This window comes from Micromys minutus (genome assembly GCF_963924665.1).
Source record: "Micromys minutus genome assembly, chromosome: 32".
In the NCBI taxonomy this organism is placed as follows: Eukaryota; Metazoa; Chordata; class Mammalia; order Rodentia; family Muridae; genus Micromys; species Micromys minutus.
The window spans coordinates 19,424,492-19,445,490 of record NC_137967.1 but is presented as its reverse complement, the minus strand read 5'-3'; the positions used below and the strand labels follow the sequence as shown (position 1 = coordinate 19,445,490).

At 49.2% G+C, this 20,999-nt stretch overlaps 2 protein-coding genes across 2 annotated transcripts; both read right to left on the bottom strand.

The window, feature by feature from the left end:
- Window positions 1–6,369: 6,369 nt before the first annotated feature.
- On the bottom strand, window positions 6,370–7,326 carry APOC2 (apolipoprotein C2; the record flags this gene model as incomplete). Its single annotated transcript, XM_080908576.1, has 3 exons — window positions 6,370–6,457; window positions 6,981–7,131; window positions 7,272–7,326. 3 exons carry the CDS (start codon window positions 7,324–7,326, stop codon window positions 6,370–6,372), a joined length of 294 nt encoding a protein of 97 aa, XP_080764702.1.
- A 3,612-nt stretch (window positions 7,327–10,938) lies between these two features.
- APOC4 (apolipoprotein C4) lies at window positions 10,939–15,695 on the bottom strand (the record flags this gene model as incomplete). Its single annotated transcript, XM_080909031.1, has 3 exons — window positions 10,939–11,104; window positions 11,520–11,652; window positions 15,620–15,695. 3 exons carry the CDS (start codon window positions 15,693–15,695, stop codon window positions 10,939–10,941), a joined length of 375 nt encoding a protein of 124 aa, XP_080765157.1.
- Window positions 15,696–20,999: the final 5,304 nt, after the last annotated feature.

Below are 20,999 nucleotides of genomic sequence, written 5' to 3'. Positions count from 1 at the left end.
TTTCACCGTTGGATGTTTGTTTTGGTTTAACCGGGAGTGACTTCTCCGAGTGCTTGAACTTTCTAGTCTAAAATGCCCTTTTCATGGATTCTACTTTTTACACTCGCCCAGGTTGGACGATTATTTTTCGATTGTATGGTCGTTCCAAAGCAGTTCGGGTCGCCGTTTCTTCGCGAGTTTTACAGTCGATGATCTCGGGGCTTTTCCGGATACTTTGGCGATTCGCAGCAACCCGCTAAAGCCCTGCCCCTTTTGAAGAGAAAAGCCCTCTCTGGCTCTGGTTTTTCGTGCTATGGGGTGGTCATTACCTTGTTCTTCTCACTTCTAATGCGATTTCTTTGTTTTAAGCTTTTGTCATCAACCTCCGGAGATTGTAGTCTCTCCGTTCATCCTTAGGCCATATCTGCTTTCTTTTTCTGTTGTTGTAGTTGTTGATTTGTTTGTTTTTATTTTTCAAAAAGATTTCTTTATTTTAGTTATGAGTACATTGTTGCTATCTTCAGACACACCAGAAGAGGGCATCAGATCTCATTACAGATGGTTGTGAGCCACCATGTGGTTGCTGGAATTTGGACTCAGGACCTCTGGAAGAGCAGTCAGTGCTCTTAACCTCTGAGCAATCTCTCCAACCCCGGTATCTGCTTTCTTAAAGATTCATGTATTTATTTTATAGATATGAGCACTGTATCTTCATGTCACAAGAGGGCTCTATGAATGTACCAGAAGAGGGCACCAGGTTCCTGGAACTGGAATTACGGACTGTTGTAAGTGGCTGTGTAGGTCCTGTAAATGGAACCCAATGTTCTAGAAGAACAGCTATGCCAGCCTTCTTAGCTCCAACTAAAAAATCTTTAACATAGGGCCTGGAAAGATATCACAACATTTAAGAGGTTAAGAGTACTGGCTGGGGCTGGAAAGATGGCTCAGCGGTTAAGAGCACTGGCTGCTCTTCCAGAGGTCCTGAGTTCAAATCCCAGCATCCACATGGTGGCTTACAACCAACCATCTGTAATGAATGAGATCTGATGCCTCTTCTGATGTGTCTGAAGACAACTACAGTGTATTTATATGTAATAAATAAATCTTTAAAAAAAAAAAAAGAGTACTGGCTGCTCTTCCAGAGAACATAGGTCCCTGAAACCCTCACACAGACATAACATACATTCAGGCAAAACACCAGTGCCACAAAATAAGAATAAATTAACAGGGTGGTGGTGCATGCCTTTAATCCCAGCACTTATGAGGCAGGCAGATCTCTGAGTTTGAGGCCAGCCTGGTTGTTTACAAAGTTCCCAATAAAGTCTGTATTAGTTACTTTCCCATTGCTGTGATAGAACACCATGAGCAAAAGCAAGTTTTGGAAGAGTTTATTTTAGTCTATTGCTCCAAAGAGAGAGTAAGTACATCTTGGGGACAGCAAGCTTCAGGTATGCTGGTTGGAGCAAGAAACCACGGTTCATCTTCAAGTGAATGTGTAAAGCAGAGAGAGAGAGTATGTGTGTGATGAGGCTTTTAACTCTCAAAGCCCACTTCAAATGACATATTTCCTCCAGTAAGGCCTCACCTCCTAAGTGTCCCCAAACAGTACCACCAACTGAAGACCAGGAGTCCACACCTCTGAACCTATGGAGGACATTCCCATTCAAACCATTACACTGTAGGACATGAATCCTCTCTGAGCAGTTTTCACTTCCTCATGGAGTTCTCGTGTTTCCTGGCAATGAACAGGAAGAGCAAACCAGACCCCCAGACAGAGGCTCCTTTCTTATTCCCATTTCCTTTCAAGCGCTCCCTTAACTTTCCATCCTGCCTCAGTTTCCCCAAGGTTCATATCAGGTCATGGCTGGGATGAAATTAAGCAGAGCTTTCTACCTATGTAGAAGGGCCTGGGCTTCCAAGCCAGACAGGTGTGATGAGGTACACCCATAAAGATTAGAAGTTCAAAACCACCCTCAAGTTAGGTCAGCCTGAGTTACGTGATACCCAGTCTAGGAAAAAAATAAATGAAGATATATCTAAGCATGGTGGTGGCACACACTTTTAGTCCCAGCACTCGGGAAGCACTTAGTTTGAGGCCAGCCTGGTCTACAGAGTGAGTTCCAGAACAGCCGGGACTAGGGAAACCCTGTTTTAAAAGGAGGAGAAGAAGAGGAAGAGAAAAGTTTCACTTGCAGCTAACAAGGTGGCCCAATGGGTAAAGGCACTTGTGGCCAAGCCTAGGGATCTGAGTTTAGTCCCTGGGACTCCCATAAAGGAAAGGAAGCCCCAGCTTCCATAAATTGACCTCTGACATCCACAAGTATGTCTTGGATACATAATCACACATATGTAATGAACAAAAACTTAAAAGGAGCCTGGCAGTGGTGCCATAAGCCTTTAATCCCTGCACAGCACTGCGGAGGCAGGAACCGGTGAATCTCTGTGAGTTCCAGGCCAGGCTGGTCTACAAAGTGAGTTTCAAGACAGCCAGGACCGTTAGCACAGAGAAACCATGTTTTGAAGAAACAGCCAAGCAAGCAAAAAAGATCTATCTAGATCTGACTCTTGACAGGCTAACAGATATTCCTTCAGAAGTAGCACCTCTTTCATCCTCAGCATCTTGCCTCCTCCTAGCCAAGAATCCTATTACCCATACTCACACCCAGCATGGTTGCTGCAAAGACCCAGTAAACTCAAAAGTGTAAAGCAGCCGGGAGTTCAAGCCCTGGCACCTACGTGACTAGAGGACAGAAACTCCTGAAAGACCCCCTCTGACTTCCAAGCTGTGCCCTGCACATGCCCCCTGCCCATAGATGTCTGCTCTGTGATGGTACCTCTTCCTCCAGGACACCCCCCAGACTCTGCATTCTCCTCACTTGCCCCACCCATAGCCAGTGAGTGCCAAGATTCCCACTCTTGAGAGTGTGTCTACCCACACTGCACGGCCAGCCCTAGGACTGTTGTGTTCCCTGATGTGTTCCCAGCACCGACCTAGGGATCGTCACGGCTGAATCAGAGAGATAAGCTCTCTGAGTGCCGAAGGTGACTTACCTGAGGATCAGCACAATGGCAAGAAGAAACCATTAAAAATATACAGATGGGTTTGGAGAGGTGGCTTAGCAGTTGGAAGCATTGACTGCTGCTCTTCCAGAGGTCCTGAGTTCAATTCCCAGCAACCACATGGTGATTCACAGCCATCTATGGGGGGATTTGATGCCATCTTCTGGCCTATGGATGTATATGCAGCAGAGCACTCATACATTAAACACACACGCACACGCACACACACACACACAGACGATGAAGCTGGAGTGTTGGCTCTGTGGTTTAGAGCACCAGATGCTCTTCCAGAGAACCCAGGTCTCAGGATCAAGTCTCAGCACCTAAATGGCAGTTCTAAGAGACTGGATGCCCTCTTTTGACCTCCTTGCTGCCAGACACTCACCTATATATGCAGGCAAAACACTCATACTCACAAAATTAGACTAAAAATTTGTATTCTACAGATGGGGACTAGAAGTGTAGAGGGTAGGGTGCTTGTTTAGAATGCATGATGACTCTGATATCCAGAATTGAAAAAACAAAACAAAAAAAAAAAAAAACAGGCTTTTTGGACATCTTTCATCCCAGTATTCGAGAGGCAGACGGATGTAGATCTCTGAGTTCGAGGCCAGCCTGGTCTACAGAGTGAGTTCCAAGACAGCCAGTGTTGTTACACAGAGAATCCCTGTCTCAAAGAAGCAAAAACATCAAAACAAGAACAACCCGGCTGTGGTTCAAACAAGTCCTCACTATGTGCTGGAAGCTTGCCAGGCCTCATCACACCCTAAGACTACAGGTTTGTCTGTAAGATCACTCAGTACAGTTCATAATATTAAGTAGGTCACAGAACAGACTCACTCTGTCCACCGTTAGGGGGCACCCAACACCATCAAGAACTGTGGTTTGGGTCACTAAAGGAGCAAGTGGGCTGACACATCCATTTTCTAGGGACTCAGGGTACAGAGTCCTAAGTTTGAGAGAGGAGAAATCCACGGTTCAGATCACTCAGTCTTAGGCGGGACCTGGGCACCGGGACTGTGGGATCCTAAACGGAGGTGGTGGGCATCTAAGAAAAAAAAAGTATCTGGGGGGCGGCACTGGCATTGGCTGGGAGCAGAACTTGCCTGGGCAGTGGTTCCCTTTGGCTTGAGTCTGTGGGAAACACTGGACAGAGGGGGAATTGTTCCCCAGGCGTCTCCTCCTCCCAGGCACCCCTAGAGCTTGGCAACCTCAGTCCTTCCCAGGCCCTGGGGACTTGGGAGCCTTCCCACCGCCCCTCCTTCCCAGTCCCTGTTTTCTACTGGGTTCACAGCTGCCCAGCCTCAGAACCTGGGAAAACTGCGCCAGGAGGATTGAAAGACTGGCTGTGGGTTATTGTCAAACAGATTAAGAGAAATCCAGGCCACGGGTCCTCTGCGGGACCGACAGCGCCACCTAGGGGACACGGGAGTGCTGAGCGCAGTCTTGTCCTCAGTGCTCACGAAGAGACAGGAGAACCCGAGCAAGCTGCACTTAAGACCCCATTTTGGACAAACAAAAAGAATAGCCAAATGAAATACGCGGCAAAGCGCTAATCATAATAGTGCTATCGTCTTTTTTTTTTTTTTTGGCGCGGGGTCTTTCTGTTCTGCCCCACCTTTCCTGAAATTTGTTCTGTAGACCAACCAGAGACTTCCAATTCACAACCAGAGACTTTCTCTCCTAGGTAACGGGATTATAAATGCACGCCATCATGTCCGGCACCGTTGGCTGTCTGTCTGAGTCTACATGAATGCCTGGCTAGCTTTTTCTCGGCTGTGTCCTGTCCCCCAAACTAGCAAGGTTTCTGGTAAGATGCGTATGAGGTTAATAGTCAGAATCGTCCAAGAGCCCAGGTGTCAGTGCGTGTCCTCCTGGGCCCCTGGCAACCTTAACATCAACTTCTTAACTTTAGCAGTGCCTTACGAGTCCCAGCAGGCCTTTCCTCTGTGCCAGGCGTCTGTTTGGACAACTGGTTCCCCTGCTTTTTCTGATTTGAACTGAGGACACTTGCGCCGGCTAAGCAAGAGCGCCAGCCCTGAGTTATGATTGTGTGTTTATGCTGGTGTGTGTGTGCGCTCTCGCCCACACACGTGTGCCACACGTGGCATAAATGTGGAGGCCGGAGGACAGCTCTGGGGAGTGGGTCTCCCCTTCCATCTTTATGTGGGTTCTGGGGACAGATCACCTGTGCTCACTGAGCCACCCCCTCCCTGGTTTGGTCTGCTCGATTTTGTTTGGTTTTGCAACAGGGTCTCACATAGCCCAGGCTAGTTTCAAACGCGCTATACAGTTGAGAATGATCCTGAACTCCTGATGTCCCTGCCTCTATCTGCCCCAGGACTTTGGGAATTCTGTAAACAATAGGTTCTGGCTGCCACAACTGGGTATTTTGGAGAGATTAAAAATGATTATTTATTGAAAAAAATTTCTTATTAAAAAAAATCTTAATTGTGCAAGTAGTGGTGGTGTATACCTTTAATCCCAGCACTCAGGAGGCAGAGGCAGGCAGATCTCTGTGACTTCGAGGCCAGCCTGGTCTACAGATTGAGTTGCAGGACAGTCAGAGTTACACAGGGAAACCCTGACATGAAAAAAAAAAGTATATATATTAAAGTGTGTGTATGTGTTTGTGTGTGTGTTGTTTGTATTTTGTTTAGCAATAAATCTTACTCTGCCAACCAGGCTGACCTTAAAAATCTGCTGTGTTAAAAAGAAGAAAGAAAGAAAGAAATAATAATAAAGAAAAAGCACGGTAGCACACAACTTTAATCCCAGCACTCAGGAGGCAGAGGCAAGCAGATCTCTGAGTTTGAGGCCCAGCCTGGCCTATACTGTGAGAAAAGCTACATAGAAAGAGCCTGTCACAAACAAACAACAAACAAATGTAATTTAAGAAGAAAACGAAAACCCACTATGTATCCCAATCTAGACTTAGAATTGCTATGATCCTCTGCCTCCAGTCTCAAGTGCTAAGATTTCCTGTGTGAGCCCGAATGCCTGGCTAGTATTCAGCCTTCATTCCAGTGGACCAGGTTCTGAGTGAAAGCCACAGACATGGCGGTGGTCCCCAAAGGTCAGGAATGCAGGATGCTAACCACACTGATCAAATGTGAGCGAGATTCCGAAGGCCTCCATCTTGCCTCTGGAAACCTCAGAAAAGAAGCCACACAGATGCCAGTGAAGCCCGGGCTCGTTTATTCTTTCACTGAGAGAATTCTGTTACATTGTTTCATTGAGAGAATTCTGTTACATTGTTTCATTGGGAGAATTTGGATGCAGGAAGAGGCGAGCCTGCTGTGACAGGGCGGTTTGGGGTTTACGTAGCAACTACTCTCCTTTCAGGAGAGTGAGCAGCTGGTCCGTGAAAATGCCCGCGTAGGTGCTCATGGCGGCGGTGCTTTTGCTGTACACATCCCTGGGGAGAAGAAAGCACAAGAAGGGGTTGGGAGGAAGAGCCTGGAGGCTGGAGCCCTGGGTCTGAGGGAGAAAAGGAGGGTCTGGACCTCTGCGTTTGAGAGAAGAGAAACGGACCATATTCTTTAGTCTGAGGGGGAAGGCTGGGGGAACCCCTTGGTGTGAGGGAGGAAGGGAGGAGGGTTAGGGATTAGACCCCTGAGTCTAAAGGGAGATGGTTGGCCTGAAAGAGGAAGCTGGGATCTGGACCTGCGTCTGAGGGAGAAGGTCGGTGTCTAGATTTCTAGGTTTTGGGGGAGGAGGGCTAGGGCTTAGACTCATGAGTCTAAGGAAGAAGGGTCTGAAGGAAGAGGGCTGGGGCCTGAACCCCTGGGTCTGAGGGAGGAGGGCTGGGAACTGGACCCCTGGGTCTGAGGGAGGAGGGCTGGGACCTGGACCCCTGGGTCTGAGGGAGGAGGGCTGGGACCTGGACCCCTGGGTCTGAGGGAGGAAGGCTGGGTCTGAGGGCACTAGGAGGGACACACCTCAGTTTCTCATCCATGCTGGTCAGGTATGTCTTCTGGTATAGGCCTTCAGCAGCTGCCTTGGCTGAGTTCCAGTAGCTGAATAAGTGCTCCTGCACTGTGTCCAGCAGAGCTGGGCTGCCTAGATCATCTTCCTGGGTCCCCTGGACCTCTGTGGGAAGCGTGAGAGTTAGACTGGAGGTGCTGAGGGGACTTGGGGTGAGTGGAAGCAGGTGAGGAAGTGATTGAGGGTCACCCCACCCCTTCCTTACCCACCCTCCCCACCACCACCTCGCAGCTCCACTCACTCACCGGTTCCCAACACCAGGAGAACCAGGAACAGAGCCAGGAAGAACCGAGAGCCCATGCTGTCTGGAACCTGAAGCATTGAGGACAGGTTGTGTCACTCAGTGGGCTCACAGGGCAGTGCTTTCCTAGGGTCCTGTTCACCAGGGGTGGGTGGGACCCTACTCTGTCCCTGTTCCTGCCTAACAGTGATTTGAAACCTGTTCGTTCAGAGGAGGCCTCTCCCGGAATTCTCTAGGTTCCAGGCCAGCCTGGTCTACAATGTGAATTCTAGGATAGCCTGAGCTATATAGAGTGATGATGCCCTGTCTGGAATGATAATAATAAAATAAATGTATATGGCTGATTGGCTTGCATGTATGTAAATGTACTTAGTGCAGGCCTTAGTCCCTGTGGAGGCCAGAAAACGGGTTGGATTCCATGACACTGGAGTTAGAGCTGTTAGTGAGCTCGCTCCGGAGAGCCTGGAACGCTGAGCATCCCGGGCAAGCACTCCACCCTGAGCACCCCGGGCAAGCACTCCACCCTGAGCACCCCGGGCAAGCACTCCACCCTGAGCACCCCGGGCAAGCACTCCACCCTCTGGGCTGCAGCTCCAGGTCTGCGTTTCAGGTGTTCACACTCCTCACCTTCCTTTCTAATGAGAAGGCGCACAACAAAACCAAAAACCGAAAACTAGATTCTTTCTAAGTAGATCAGGCTGGTGTTGAACTCACAGCAGTCCCCTGCCTCTGTCTCTACGGTGCTGAGATGACAGCCATGTGACACAATGGCAGCAGACTAATTTTTTTTTTAAGTGGTAGGGATCTCCTACTTGCTAGTGAAAGACAGACAAGAAAACTGAGACGTGAGACCTAAACAGTCCTGGACTAGTAGGACATATAAACAAAGCTTTTAAAAACAAATTCTTTGGTAAAACCTTGAGGGTGGGTGGTGCTAGGCACACTGTGTGAGATGTTAAGTGTATCTGCCACCAAGTAAGGGGACTTGAGTTCAAATCCTAGGAACCAAGTGGTAGGAGGAGAGACCCTACCCCTGCAAGTTGCCTTCTGACTTCGACGTGTGTGCCATGGCACATGCAAACACACACACACACACACACACACACACACACACATAAATGAATACATAAAATAAAATATATGAAAAAGTAATTTAGCCAGCCAGGCAGTGCTGGTGTTTTCCTGCAATCCCAGTATTTCGGAGGTGGAGGCAGGAGGATCAGAAGTCCAAGGTCACCAGGCAGGGTGGGGCTCTCCTTAAACCCAGCATTTCGGAGATAGAGCAGGCATATTTCTGGGAATTCAAGGCCAGCCCAGTCCAGACAGGGCTCTGTTACACAAAAAAAGCCTGTGGGGGGCATAAGGGGGGAACAGAGAGAGACACACAGAAAGACACACACACAGAGACACGGAGAGATACAGAAAGAGACAGAGAGAGACACAGAGAGAGAGAGACACAGAGAGATATAGAAAGAGACAGGGAGATACACACACAGATACAGAAAGAGACAGAGTCAGAGAGAGATATACAAAGAGATACAGAGAGACACAGAAAGAGACAGAGAGAGAGACACACACAGAGAGAGAGGCACCCTGGGACACCAGTCACACCTGATCTTTCTGACTCTAGCGTCTTCAGAGTCTTCGCCGTGTCTCTGTTTTGCTCACCCGTCCTCTCCCGTTTCCCAAGGGTTGTATAATCAGGACACAGAATCATCATCCATATTTTGGAGATGAGAAACTGAGACAGCCGGAAAGCGATGGGGGGTTTCGGTGGTGGGGAGAGCACTAACTGCCCCTCCAGAGGACCTGGGTTCGATTCCCTGTATCTATAAGGCAATTCACAGCCAGCTATAAATCTCCTCCCAGGGGATCCAGTGTTCTCTCCCAGCTTCTCTGGGGAGTCGGGCACGCATGTGGTGCACAGACACACATGCAGGGAAAACACCCATTCACACAAAAAGTCAATAAATAAAAGATGTCTTTAAAAGAGGTAGAGATGCAACCTGGGAGAAGGGCCAAGTTAATAAACAAATAGAGCAGGATCCTAAACTCCCTGGCTTTAGTCAGGCACACCAGAGCATGCGTGGTCAGGCTGACGCTGGAGGAACGTAAGTTCAAGACTAACCTGGGCTGGGGTGCATAGTGAGACCCTGTCTCAAAAGAGAGAGAGAAAGAGAGAGAAATAAAGAAGGAAAGTCTTTCAACCCCATGATTATAAGACAGACATCTACATCCAAGGCGTTTATTCCTGTAGTTTTCTGATCTAGGAATCATTGTCCCTTCTTCATATTCTGCCTCCCACCCCTCAGCCCATCTCTTACCTGAACGTAATGGGCCGGACAGGACAATCCTCGCTAACTCCAGTGGGCTGGCAGGCTTTATAGCTCCGGAGGGCCCCCTCCTTCCATATCAGCCAGCTCCTCCGTCCTAGGCCAAAGTCCTGGCCAACAGAGCCACAGAGGGGGTGGGGTGACAGGCCTGGAAGGGTAGCAGCCGGTGACATTCCCTGTCAGGTCAAACCACAGGGGAGCCCCACTTTGAGAAGCCACCCATAAACTGGTCAGGACGGTAACTTTAAGCTCTTTCAGAAGGCTGAGGCAGGAGGATCAAGTATTCAAAGTCCAGGAACCACTGGGCAACTTAGCAAGACTTGTATCTGAAAATGAAAAGGCTTTGTTACGGTTTTATTCAAACACGGGGTTTCATGTAGCTCAGGCTACCCCTAGAATGCTCTGTGGAGCTGACTATGTCCTCATCTTCCAGGTGCTGGGATAACAGGCTTGTACCACTAGGGCCAGCCTGGTCTACAGAGCAAATTCCAGGACGCTGGGAAGCTGACCCATCCTGGAACAGAGCTTGCTGCCAAGACTGACCTGCGCTCAGTTCCCCAAGTGAAGGGACAGAGTAGACTCTTGAGGGTTGTCTTCTGACACCTACATGTGCACATGGTGCACATGCGCGTGCACACACACACACACACACACTCGAGCGCGCGCGCGCACACACACACACACACACACGAGCACACACACACGCACACACACGCACACACACACACACATGCAGGCATTCGAATATAGATGTGACCATGAACAGTCTCTCACACTTAGATACTTTGTCATCCTCCCCAATAAATGCAATTTTAAAAAGAAGGCTGGCTCTGGGACTCAGTGCTAGGGTATAACTTGGCATGTGTTAAGGCCCTAGGTTTGATCCCTAAAGCCTCTCCCCACTGTCTGACAAAAGAAAGACAATCCCCCAGTTCCTGAGAGAGATGGGTGTGGATAGGTATTGTGAAGGGCTCTCTGGATTGGCGGAACCCACTTGGAATTCTACATGAGGTCTGCATGTTCTAGGAAGAGAGGGACATTGTGAGGATGTGGGTCATCTGCCTCCAAGACTTTGCCTCCCAAATCTGAGCTGGCGCCTGGAAGTCTCCTGTTCTTGTCACTCCGGAACCCGTGGGCAGGAGGGGGGTTATCACTTTGTCCCCTTCCCCTAAAGCTTTCCTGTGTCCTCCCCGGCCAGGTGACAGCTTTATCATTGATTAACCCCTAGATATGACGGAAGGTTGACCTCTGGCCTCAAGAGGAGCTATGCGTCTGGTGACACAGATCAAGAACAAACACCTTTATTGTGGGTTCCAGGGGAGGGAGGTACATGGCACTTTAACCCAGAGTCCGGTCCCTGCAGAGCAGTCTGGGACACAGGCTGTGGGTCTTGTTTAGGAGGTGGTCTCTGGAGCTCTGCAGCCAGGCCTGAGTTCGGGGACCCAGGTCTTTCAGGTGATCTTCATAATAGGTCTGCACAAAGCCCCGGACAGCTCCGGGGCCCCTGTGTAAAGGGCACATCTCAGGTGACAAAGCAGGTACTACAGCTGTATTACCCATTTGACCTTCCTCAGACTCAAGACTCCAGAGTCTCTGTACTCCTCCCTCAGACCCAGGGGTCCAGGCCTCCACCCTCAGACTCAGGGGTCCAGGCCCCGGACCTCCTCTCTCAGACTCAGGGGTCCAGGCCCCAGCCCTCCTCCCTCAGACCCAGGGGTCCAGCCCTCCACCCTCAGACTCAGGGTTCCAGGCCCTGGACCTCCACCCTCAGACTCAGGGGTCCAGGCCCCAGCCTTCCTCCCTCAGACCCAGGAGTCCAGGCCCCAGCCCTCCTCCCTCAGACCCAGGGTCTAGACACAGGTTTTCTCTCCCCTCTAACTCTGGTGTTTCCTCCCAGCCAATCACAAGAACTTTCTTACCAGAACCACTGCCATCTGTCCCTGGTTCTGGTCACCAGAGGCGCCACCATCTCCATCACCCTGGCCCTTACAAGACTCCAGCGGCTGCTCTCAGGGACAGGAGTGGGGCTCAGGCTTTCTGTAGACGTGGATGCTGGGGAAAACCACAGAGGAACTTGAGATCTCGGAAGCCCATTCCTCTCTGCTTGCATGTTACACCCCTTATTACAGGCCACACCTGACTTCACCTGTCCTAGACTCAGTTTCCCATCCTCGAGAAGGGTGCACAATGATGTTCGTTTTGAACGGACCCATTTTATTGCACAACCTTGCTCATCCTGGCCTACTAGACCCTCTGACACCACAGCCTTCTCCCCACCATCTCCCCACCATTTGATTCCAGTCTCTTCCTCACTGCTGGTCCCTCCTTTGTCTCTGTCTCCCGAGATTTTTCTTGCTCAGTCTTCAACTTTATTTCCCACCTGGTACCTCTCTCCTCTAACCACCTAACTCTCCTGCCCAAGGATGGCTCCCGAGGCAGAACAGCCCTCGTCTCCCAATCCTTCCCACAAAACTAGCTACACACACATTCATGCACCGAGAAGCAAAAGCCTGCTGTACTGTATCCTCTACCATAGTGAATGTCACCCAGCTTTGTTTCCAGTCCCTCTGGGATGGACACACACACACATGCAAGCATGCACACTCACACACACTCACATACACTCACACACACTCACACACACTCACATACGCATGTTGCACCCTAGCTGTCTTCAGACACAAGAAGAGGGCATCAGATCTCATTACAGATGGTTGTGAGCCACCATGTGGTTGCTGGGATTTGAACTCAGGACCTTTGGAAGAGCAGTCAGTGCTCTTAACATCTCTCCAGCCCCACACATGGTCCTCTTGCTCCAGCACCCACACACCTAGATAGAGACTCACTCTCAGCACACAAGTACTATTTATTTATTTAATGTATGTGAGTCCCTATTTTTTTACCATGTGTATACATGTTCCTGTCTGTGAGTGCATAAACAAGTGCACTGCCTGTAGAGGTCAAAGGGGTCAGATTCCCTGGAGCTGGGATTACAGGCAGTTGTGAGGTTGGCCACGGAGCCACCAGTGAGCCACCACGCTAGCCTAGTGTTGTTATTGTCCTTGTTATTATTTTGAGACATGGCCTCTTATACTCCAGCTGGCCTGGAGTAGCCAAGGGTGACTTCTGACCTCAAACTGCTGATCCTCTTGACTCCACCTCCAAAGTGTCAGGCTGATGGGTGTGTAACCCCGAGTCTGTTTTATGACAGGATAGGGCTGGAACCCAGGGCTTGGGCGTGCTACGTAAACTGTGCCAACGAAGCCACATCCTCTGCTTGTCCAGAAACTTCCTACCTAGCAGAGGCTAGTTTTGATCTCCTGATCCCCCTGCCTCCAATTCCTAAGCCCTGGGGTTCCAGGAACCGCGTCCAGACCACACATGAACTGTAGTTCCAAGACGCTTGTGAAGCCTCAGCACTGACGTCACAGTTTTCTGTTTTGTGAAAGGAGAACATGGGAGGGCGCTGGGCACATTAACACTGTCTCGGGACATACATGTGTATTTTAAGGCAGGGTCTCACCGTGCAACCCTGGCTCACCTGGAATTCACTGTGTAGACTAGGCTGGCCTCAAACTCACAGAGAGCCTCCTGCATGTGTGGATGTCTGTGCCCTGTGTGTGTAGCTGGTGGCCTCAGAGGTCAGAAGGGAGTGCCTGGAACTGGAATTACAGATGGTCGTGAGCCACTATTTTGGTTCTGGGAACTGAACCTAGGTCATCCACAAGAGCAGCCAGTGCTCTTAACCGCTAAACAACCTTGCCTGTCCTGGTTTATTTTTCTTTCTTTCTTCCTTCATTTCTTCCCTCTTTCTTTCCTTCCTTCCTTTTCTCCCCCTCTGCCTTCTTTTTTGTTTTTTGAGACAGGACTTCCCTGTGTAGCCCTGGCTGTCCCGGAACCCACTCTGTAGACCAGGCTGGCCTTGAACACACGGAGTTCTCCGTGCCACTATTTCTGAGTGTTGGGATTAAAGGGGTGAGCCACGACTGCAGAGCGTCCCCATTTTTTTCCTTTAGTTAATGAGTCTTCTGATCGGCCCATACTGGCCTCAAAAAGCCCCCTTGCCTCAGTGTCCCCAGTTTGAAAATTTAGGCATGCATGTGCCTTTTAGGCACAGCTCATTAGATGACTGTATTTTAATTAATTAATTTATTTTACTGGATGTTGAACCAAAAGCCTCATGCATGCTTGGTAGGTGCTATGCCACAAAGCTATGACTCCAGGCCATTCTGTCTGAAGATTTAAAAAGGGGGGGGGGGGGACTGGAGAGACAGCTCAGCTGTTAAGAGCACTGGCTGCTCATTAAACGCACCCAGTGCTCCTCCAGAGGACAAGAGGACCTCGGTTAAATTCTCAGCACCCACATGGTAGCTCACAACTGTTTGTAACCCTAGTTCCAGGGTGTCTGACACCCTCACACACACAAATGTGTAGGCAAGACCCCAATGCACATAACTTAAAATAAGAAAAAAAATCTAAAGTATGTATGTATGTATGTGACATGTGTTTCTGTGTGTGAGATCGTGAGATCCTCTGTGTCTCATGAGCCACCTGTTCTTTCCTTCCATCACGTGGGTTCCAGGGACTAACCTCGGGTCACCAGGCTTGTGTGGCGTGCACCTTCACCTGTTGAGTCATCTCATGGGTCCCAGTTCTCTGTACTTTCAAAAACTGAGTGTCAGGGTGGGGCTGGAGAGAGGGCTCGGAGGTTAAGAGCATTAAGAGGTAGTGAGTTCAATTCCCAGAAACCACAGGGTGGCTCACAACCCTCTGTAATGACATCCTTCTGGTGTGTGTGAACACAGCTACAGTGTACTCATGTACATTTAAAACAAAAAACAAAAAAAACACTGGACTGGAGAGATGGCTCAGTGGTTAAGAGCACTGACTGCTCTCCCAGAGGTCCTGAGTTCAATTCCCACCAATCACATGATGGCTCACAACCATCTGTAATGGGATCTGATGCCCTCTTCTGGTGTGTCTGAAGACAGCGACAGTGTACTCATATACATGAAATAAGTAAATCTTAAAAAAACCAAACAACACATATCCACATACAATAAATTCTATCCCCCCCAAAAAAAGCAAAACAAGTCTGAGTGTCACTAAACTGTCAGGAGGACCCTCAGCCTGCATTCCTCCTGCCTCAGCCTTTGAATAACTGGGATTACAGATCCATTCCAATGTAGTCTGCTTTTGAGATACAATTTTGAATGCATGAATAAAATACAAAGCTGTGTATGAGCATACGTGTAGAGAGGCAGCCTCCTCTGTAGCCACACACTTAGAACTCTTCATACATGTTCCCTGTAGAGAGCAAGCACACACACGCCCACCCAGGAAGCATTGCACGCTTGTGATTCTGGTGATTAGGAGGTGGAATCAGGAAGATCAGGAGTTCAAGACCGGCCTGGACCACCTGAGACCCTGTCTCAAAACAAAATAAAACCAAAAAAACTGCAGACAGCAACACACCCACGAATAAACAGTATCAAACAATAGCAACAAAAGCACATTTATGTCCTTGCTGGGACATACACATTTGTCACTACTGCAGCTGGGGCCAAAGGGATGAGGATAAGGCTTTGCTGGGAGGACTTCTTCCCTTGCTTATATAAGGCCCTGAGTTCGACACCAGCATCACGCAAGCCAAGTGTGGTGAGGCGTGTTTGCAATCTGAGCCCATCCGGGAGGGAGAAAGGAACATTCAGAATTCAAGATCATCCTTCGCTGTATCTGGAGTTCAAATCCAACCCTGGGCTCTATGAGACCATGTCTCTGAAGAACAAAATGATCCTGTTGTACAGCGTTTGCCTAGCATCCGAAGAAGAAGGCCCAGTGTGTGCATGTGAGTGTGTGTTTGTGTGTACGTGACTGTGTGTGTGCATTTGCTTGTGCATGTGCGTGTACGAATGTGTGTGCTATGCTCCTCTTACATGACTACTGAGCTACTGATGAAGCTACAATTGTGCCCCACCCAGAGAACCCTTCCTCCAGCAGCCCCCCCCCAACTCCTTACCTACAAAGCAGGCCAGAAATAGCACAGAAAGATAGAGTAAGGGCAGGGCCCGCAGCCTGCATCTCAGCAGGGACATTTCTGGGGACCTGGTCCCTCTGTGCTCCACTCTTCACACCGGGAAAGGGACAAGCAACACTGGGATGAGCCCTCCCCTTGTGACCGCCCCACTCCTGTTGGCAGGACTTCAAAGCTATGGGGTTGGTGACTTGACAGTCAGAGGCTATGCCTGCCCTTGCCTGCCTCCCACTTTCCTATACAGAGTGCTGCTCTGGTCTCAGAGAAGACAGGAAGCCCTAACAATGACCCCACAGGTCACCAGAATTCTCCTGGACTCGGTTTTTTCCTTTGAGGATTGGGCCCATATTTACACTTGAGAGACTGGTGTGTGTGAGGAGTTCCTTCTATCTTATTTTGAGACAGGGTCTCAAGTAGCCCAGGCTGGCCAAGAATATAGCCTTAGAAGCCTTATCTTCCTGCCTCTGGCTTGAAGCGGATGTTGGGATTAAACCACACGTGGCTCTGTTTCACTTTTTATTCTGTAGCAAGGCTTCACTAAGTAGTCCAAGCTCGTAAAATGGTGACCCAGACCCTCCTGTTTCTGCCTCCGGAATAGCTGTGATTACAGGCCTTTGTCTCTGTACATTATGTGTGGCCTGGGTTTTGAGTTCTTTTAGCTAATATGTAAAACATGTATTTTTACTTATGTGTATCTGTCTGTGTCGGGGTAGCTGCACGTGAGTACACATACTCACAGTGACTGGAGTGGATGTGTCAGATCCCTTGGAGCTGGGTGTAACCCTCCTGATATGGGAGCTGGGAGTCGAATTCAGGTCCCCTGGAAAAGTAAGAGGGACTCCTAACTGCTGGGCCATCCCCTCTAGCCCTTTAAAGTTTTTAAAACTATGTTTACTTATTTTGTGTGTGTGTCTGTATGTGTCTCTGTGTGTGTCTGTGTGTGTATATCTGTGTCTCTCTATGTGTATCTGTGTGTGTCTGTCTCTGTGTGTGTCTTGTCTGTGTATCTGTGTGTGTGTGTGTGTGTGTGTATCTATGTGTGTCTGTGTGTCTGTATGTGTGTGTGCTTGTGTATGGGTATGTCCATGTCATGAAACATATGTGGAGGTTAGAGACAGTTTCAACTTCCAGGAGTTGCTTCTCTCCTTCTATTTGATCCCAGGGATCAAACTCTGGTAGTTAGGCTCCACTGCAGGCACATTTACCTGTGGAACAGTCTCCTCCTCCTCCTCCTCCTCCTCCTCCTCCTCCTCCTCCTCCATCATCCCCCTCCCTGATCTCTCTCATGAGTCAAGGTCTCGTTAGAAAACTCATGATAGCTATGAACTCATAACCCTTTCACCTCAGGCTCTTAAGATCTATAGTTTCAAGACTAAACCACATTAATGGGAAAAAAATCAATTTAAATATGTTCCATGTAAGATCTGGAAATTTTTACCAAATACATATTTAAACAGAACCTACTCCTCTGAAAGGTAACTGGGTACCACATGGCTGTCTGTCTGTTTGCTTATTGTTTACTGAGATTTAGACTTGGGGTAACCTTGACTGGAATTTATGATGCTCCTACCTCTGCCTTCCCAGTGCTGGGATGACATCCAGTGCCCACCTTTGTTTCCACGCAGCAAATCCCTGATGGACATGGAGGGGGGTGGTTGGAGAGATGGCTCAGGGGTCAAGAACACCGGTTCCTTCTCCAGAGGACATGGGTTCAATTCCCAGTACCCTTGTGGCAGCTTGAAACTGCCTGTAACTTCAGTTTCAGAGGATCTCACACCTTCACATACATGCAGTGTGTATATATATATATATATATATTTTTTTTTTCCCCCTGATGGTCTTTTAGCTGCAGCTGGAGCAACTGCACAGGGTGACCCTGTCCCCAGACTCCTGAGGAGGGCTGAGCCATCCTACTGGCCTGCTATGGCTCCTCACATGTCAGTTTCTCGCTGACAGAAAAAAAAAAAAAAAACCACACAGAGCTGCTGCTTGCCATGATGCAAACATCTTAGGAATAGATTTCGGGGTCTGTTGCACAACCGTGTAAATGTCTCAACACTGCTGACCCAGACACCCGAAACTGGCTGAAATGGTAAATTTGGTGTTCTGTGGTTTTGTTTTGTTTTTCCACATCAGAGAAAAGGGAAAACAGAAGCACAAACCAACAAACCATGGATCCCCATGTCTGGTTATGAAAAAAGACATGGTCACGGGGGCAGGGGCACATGTCTGGGACCACAGAACTTGAGAAGCTTCAGCACGAGGATTCTTGAGTTTGAGCCTAGGTGACGCTCAGCAGAGAGATGGAGTTTACACTCAAACTCCATCCCTTTTCAGCACTGAGACTTCTGCAGGTTGATTACTTCACACTAAAATGTGACTTGCTGATTTACCTTACCCCGCTTGTAAGCTGGCCAGAGACAGGACAGGGGGCATCAGAAGCCACGCTGTAACACTCAGTTGCAATTTATTTACTCATTTTTTGAGGGAAAAAAAAAGATTTTAAACCAAGCGTAGTGGCACACGCCTTTAATCCCAACACTCCAGAGTTAGAGGCAGATGGATTACTGTGAATTCAAGACCAGCCTGGTCTACAGAGGTCCAGGCCACTGAGGCCATGGGAAAACCATGTCTTGAAGAACAAAAAGAAAAGAAAATGACCAGCCATGATAACACAGACCGTTAGTCCCAGCACACAGGAAACAGAGACAGGGGTCTAGCTGGAAAACTCCACACCAGACTTTGGACTTTAAAATAAGGGTTCTCTGTTCTTTTTTCCTGATGAAGCCCTGCATGCCTAGAACTGTGAACATCTTAGTGTCTGCCTTCCCAATGCTGGGATCACTGACCTTTGCCACTACACCAAATTTAATAAACAGTTGGGGCTCCAATGCAGGGCCAAGTACAAATTACCAAATACTCCATCAACTCAGCCAAGTATGATGGTCTTTATTTGGTGTGTGCTTCCCTATACACACTGTGCTCAAGGTCCAGAGGGAGTTGCTTTGGTGTTTCTCCACAGGTTAGGGATTTCTTTGCCACTGATGGGAACTGAACAGAGAGGGTTTTGTGTCTGGGCAGGAGCCTTACCACTGAGCCACACCCCCAGTCCCTCACTGGGGGATTCTAGGCAGGGGCTCTACCACTGAGCCACACCCCCAGCCCCTCACTGGAGGATTCTAGGCAGGGGCTCTACCACTGAGCCACGCCCCCAGCCCCTCACTGGGGGATTCTAGGCAGGGGCTCTACCACTGAGCCACGCCCCCAGCCCCTCACTGGGGATTCTAGGCAGGGGCTCTACCACTGAGCCACGCCCCAGCCCCTCACTGGGGATTCTAGGCAGGGGCTCTACCACTGAGCCACGCCCCTACCTGGCATTCTTTTTTCACATATGAGGAAACTGAAACAGTAGTTGGTGGTGGGGTTGCAGTCTGAATCTAGTTGTCTTTCACCATTTCACCATCCTGGGTCAGCCTGTGTGTGACCTTCCACGTGAAGCCGACAGCCCAAGAGGAAGGGGGCCTGGAGCTGGAGCTGGGGAAGGTCTCTGTTCTTTGCCCTTAAGTCAAAGTCAGCATAACACGGTGGCTGTGGGCTGTTTGCTATTTGCTGCCTGCAATGTTTGCTCATCCTGGGGACAGGGACAGGCTGAAGGTCGTTCAGGGTGGACATCAGAGGCAATTGAAAAACAAGCGTGCCAGGGAGGGAGCTGGGGGAAGAAAGAGGAGGGATCAAATCAGAGACTGGGACAGGCTGGTGATCCTGCCACCCTAGCATGTGTCCTAGGTTTTGGGAGCATCCCTGAGACGGGACTCTTGCCAAGAGTGCCGGCGAAATTAACGCAAACTCTCCTTTGATCTCTCTTTTTGTTTTTGAGACAGTTACATTGTAGCAAGGCTGGACTGAAGCTGCTGTTCTCAAGGTCCCGGTGATCCTCGGACCTCAAGCTCCCAGTCGGCTCTCTCCTCTCTCCTCTTGGTCCCCAATCTTGTCATGATTGAGAATCCTTAATCCTCCAGTACCTCCCGCACCCCAACTCCCCCCCTCCCGTCACCGCCCATCTTCCACCCGTTTCTAACTGCTCACTTCTCCAGATGGATGCTTAGGGCTCTAGCAAGGAAATCTGGAGTGAAAGAGAGGCTGAGGACGTGGCTCAGTGTGTGGGGCTCTTCACTAGGCACACATGAAGGCCCGAAGTTCTGTCTAGCATTGCATAAAGCTAGGCGTGGATGACAGAAGTCTGTAACTCAGGATTTGGGAGGTTGAAGGCAGGAAGATGTGTGATTTACCATCATCCAAGTTTGAGGCTAGCCTAGGCTACATGAAACTGTATCTCATTAAAAATATATATATGTATTAAAATTTCTTTTAGGGAGGTTTGTAGTCTCCCTGAGACTACAAGCAGGATGCTGCGTGGACACTGGAGCCCCACTTCCCCGTGACTCTTCCGACCAGCCAGACCCCTCAAATGAGGGTTGCTCCCAGAAGAGCACCTGCAGCTCAGCTTCCAGCAGCAGCTGCACCATCTGCAGCTGGCACACCTGCTACTGCACCTGGCAGCCAGGCCTGATGGCCCAGATGGCTTCCACTGCAGCGGGTGTGGCTGTGGGCTGAGGTGGGGCACACCCTGGGTCACGCCATCACTGGGGGCTTCAGCGGAGATGGTAATGCTGAATCTGCAAAACCTGACATCACTTACCCGGAGCCTCAGGGAGCCCAGCTGCAGGACCAGCAGGCGTTGGGACCTTGCTCTCTAGAGATCAGGCAGTTTCTGGGGTGTGCTCAGAACCAGAGTGACGTCAAGCTCTGTGAGGGCTTCAAGGAGGTGCTGTGGCAGTGCAGGGCTGCAAATGGTTTAATCTACCGAGTAACTGAAGCTGGGGCTGGAGAGATGGCTCAGTGGTTAGAGCACTGTCTGCTCTTCCAGAGGTCCTGAGTTCAAATCCCAGCAACCACAAGGTGGCTCACAACCATCTGTAATGGGATCTGATGCCCCTTTCTGGTGTGTCTGAAGACAGCTATAGTGTATTTATATACAATAAATAAATAAGAAATTGAAGCTGAAAAGATGTAAAATTGGTTCTGTATAATCAGTAGTGCAAGTGTGGACCCTTATTTCTAACAGCCCCATTGCTTCAGGATGGCCGGGAAAGAAATCTAACTATAAATGTTTACTGAGGTTCATGGTGTTGGTTACTAGGCAATTATTTGGCCTCCTTGAACTAACTGTATTGTGATTGTGAATTTTTTAAAAAATTGGTTTATTCTGAAAGGGAAAAAGAAGTCTTTTAGAAATTAATTATGTAGTTAAGGTGGTGACACACATTTTTAATCCCAGCAATATGGAGGCAAAGGTAAGCAAATC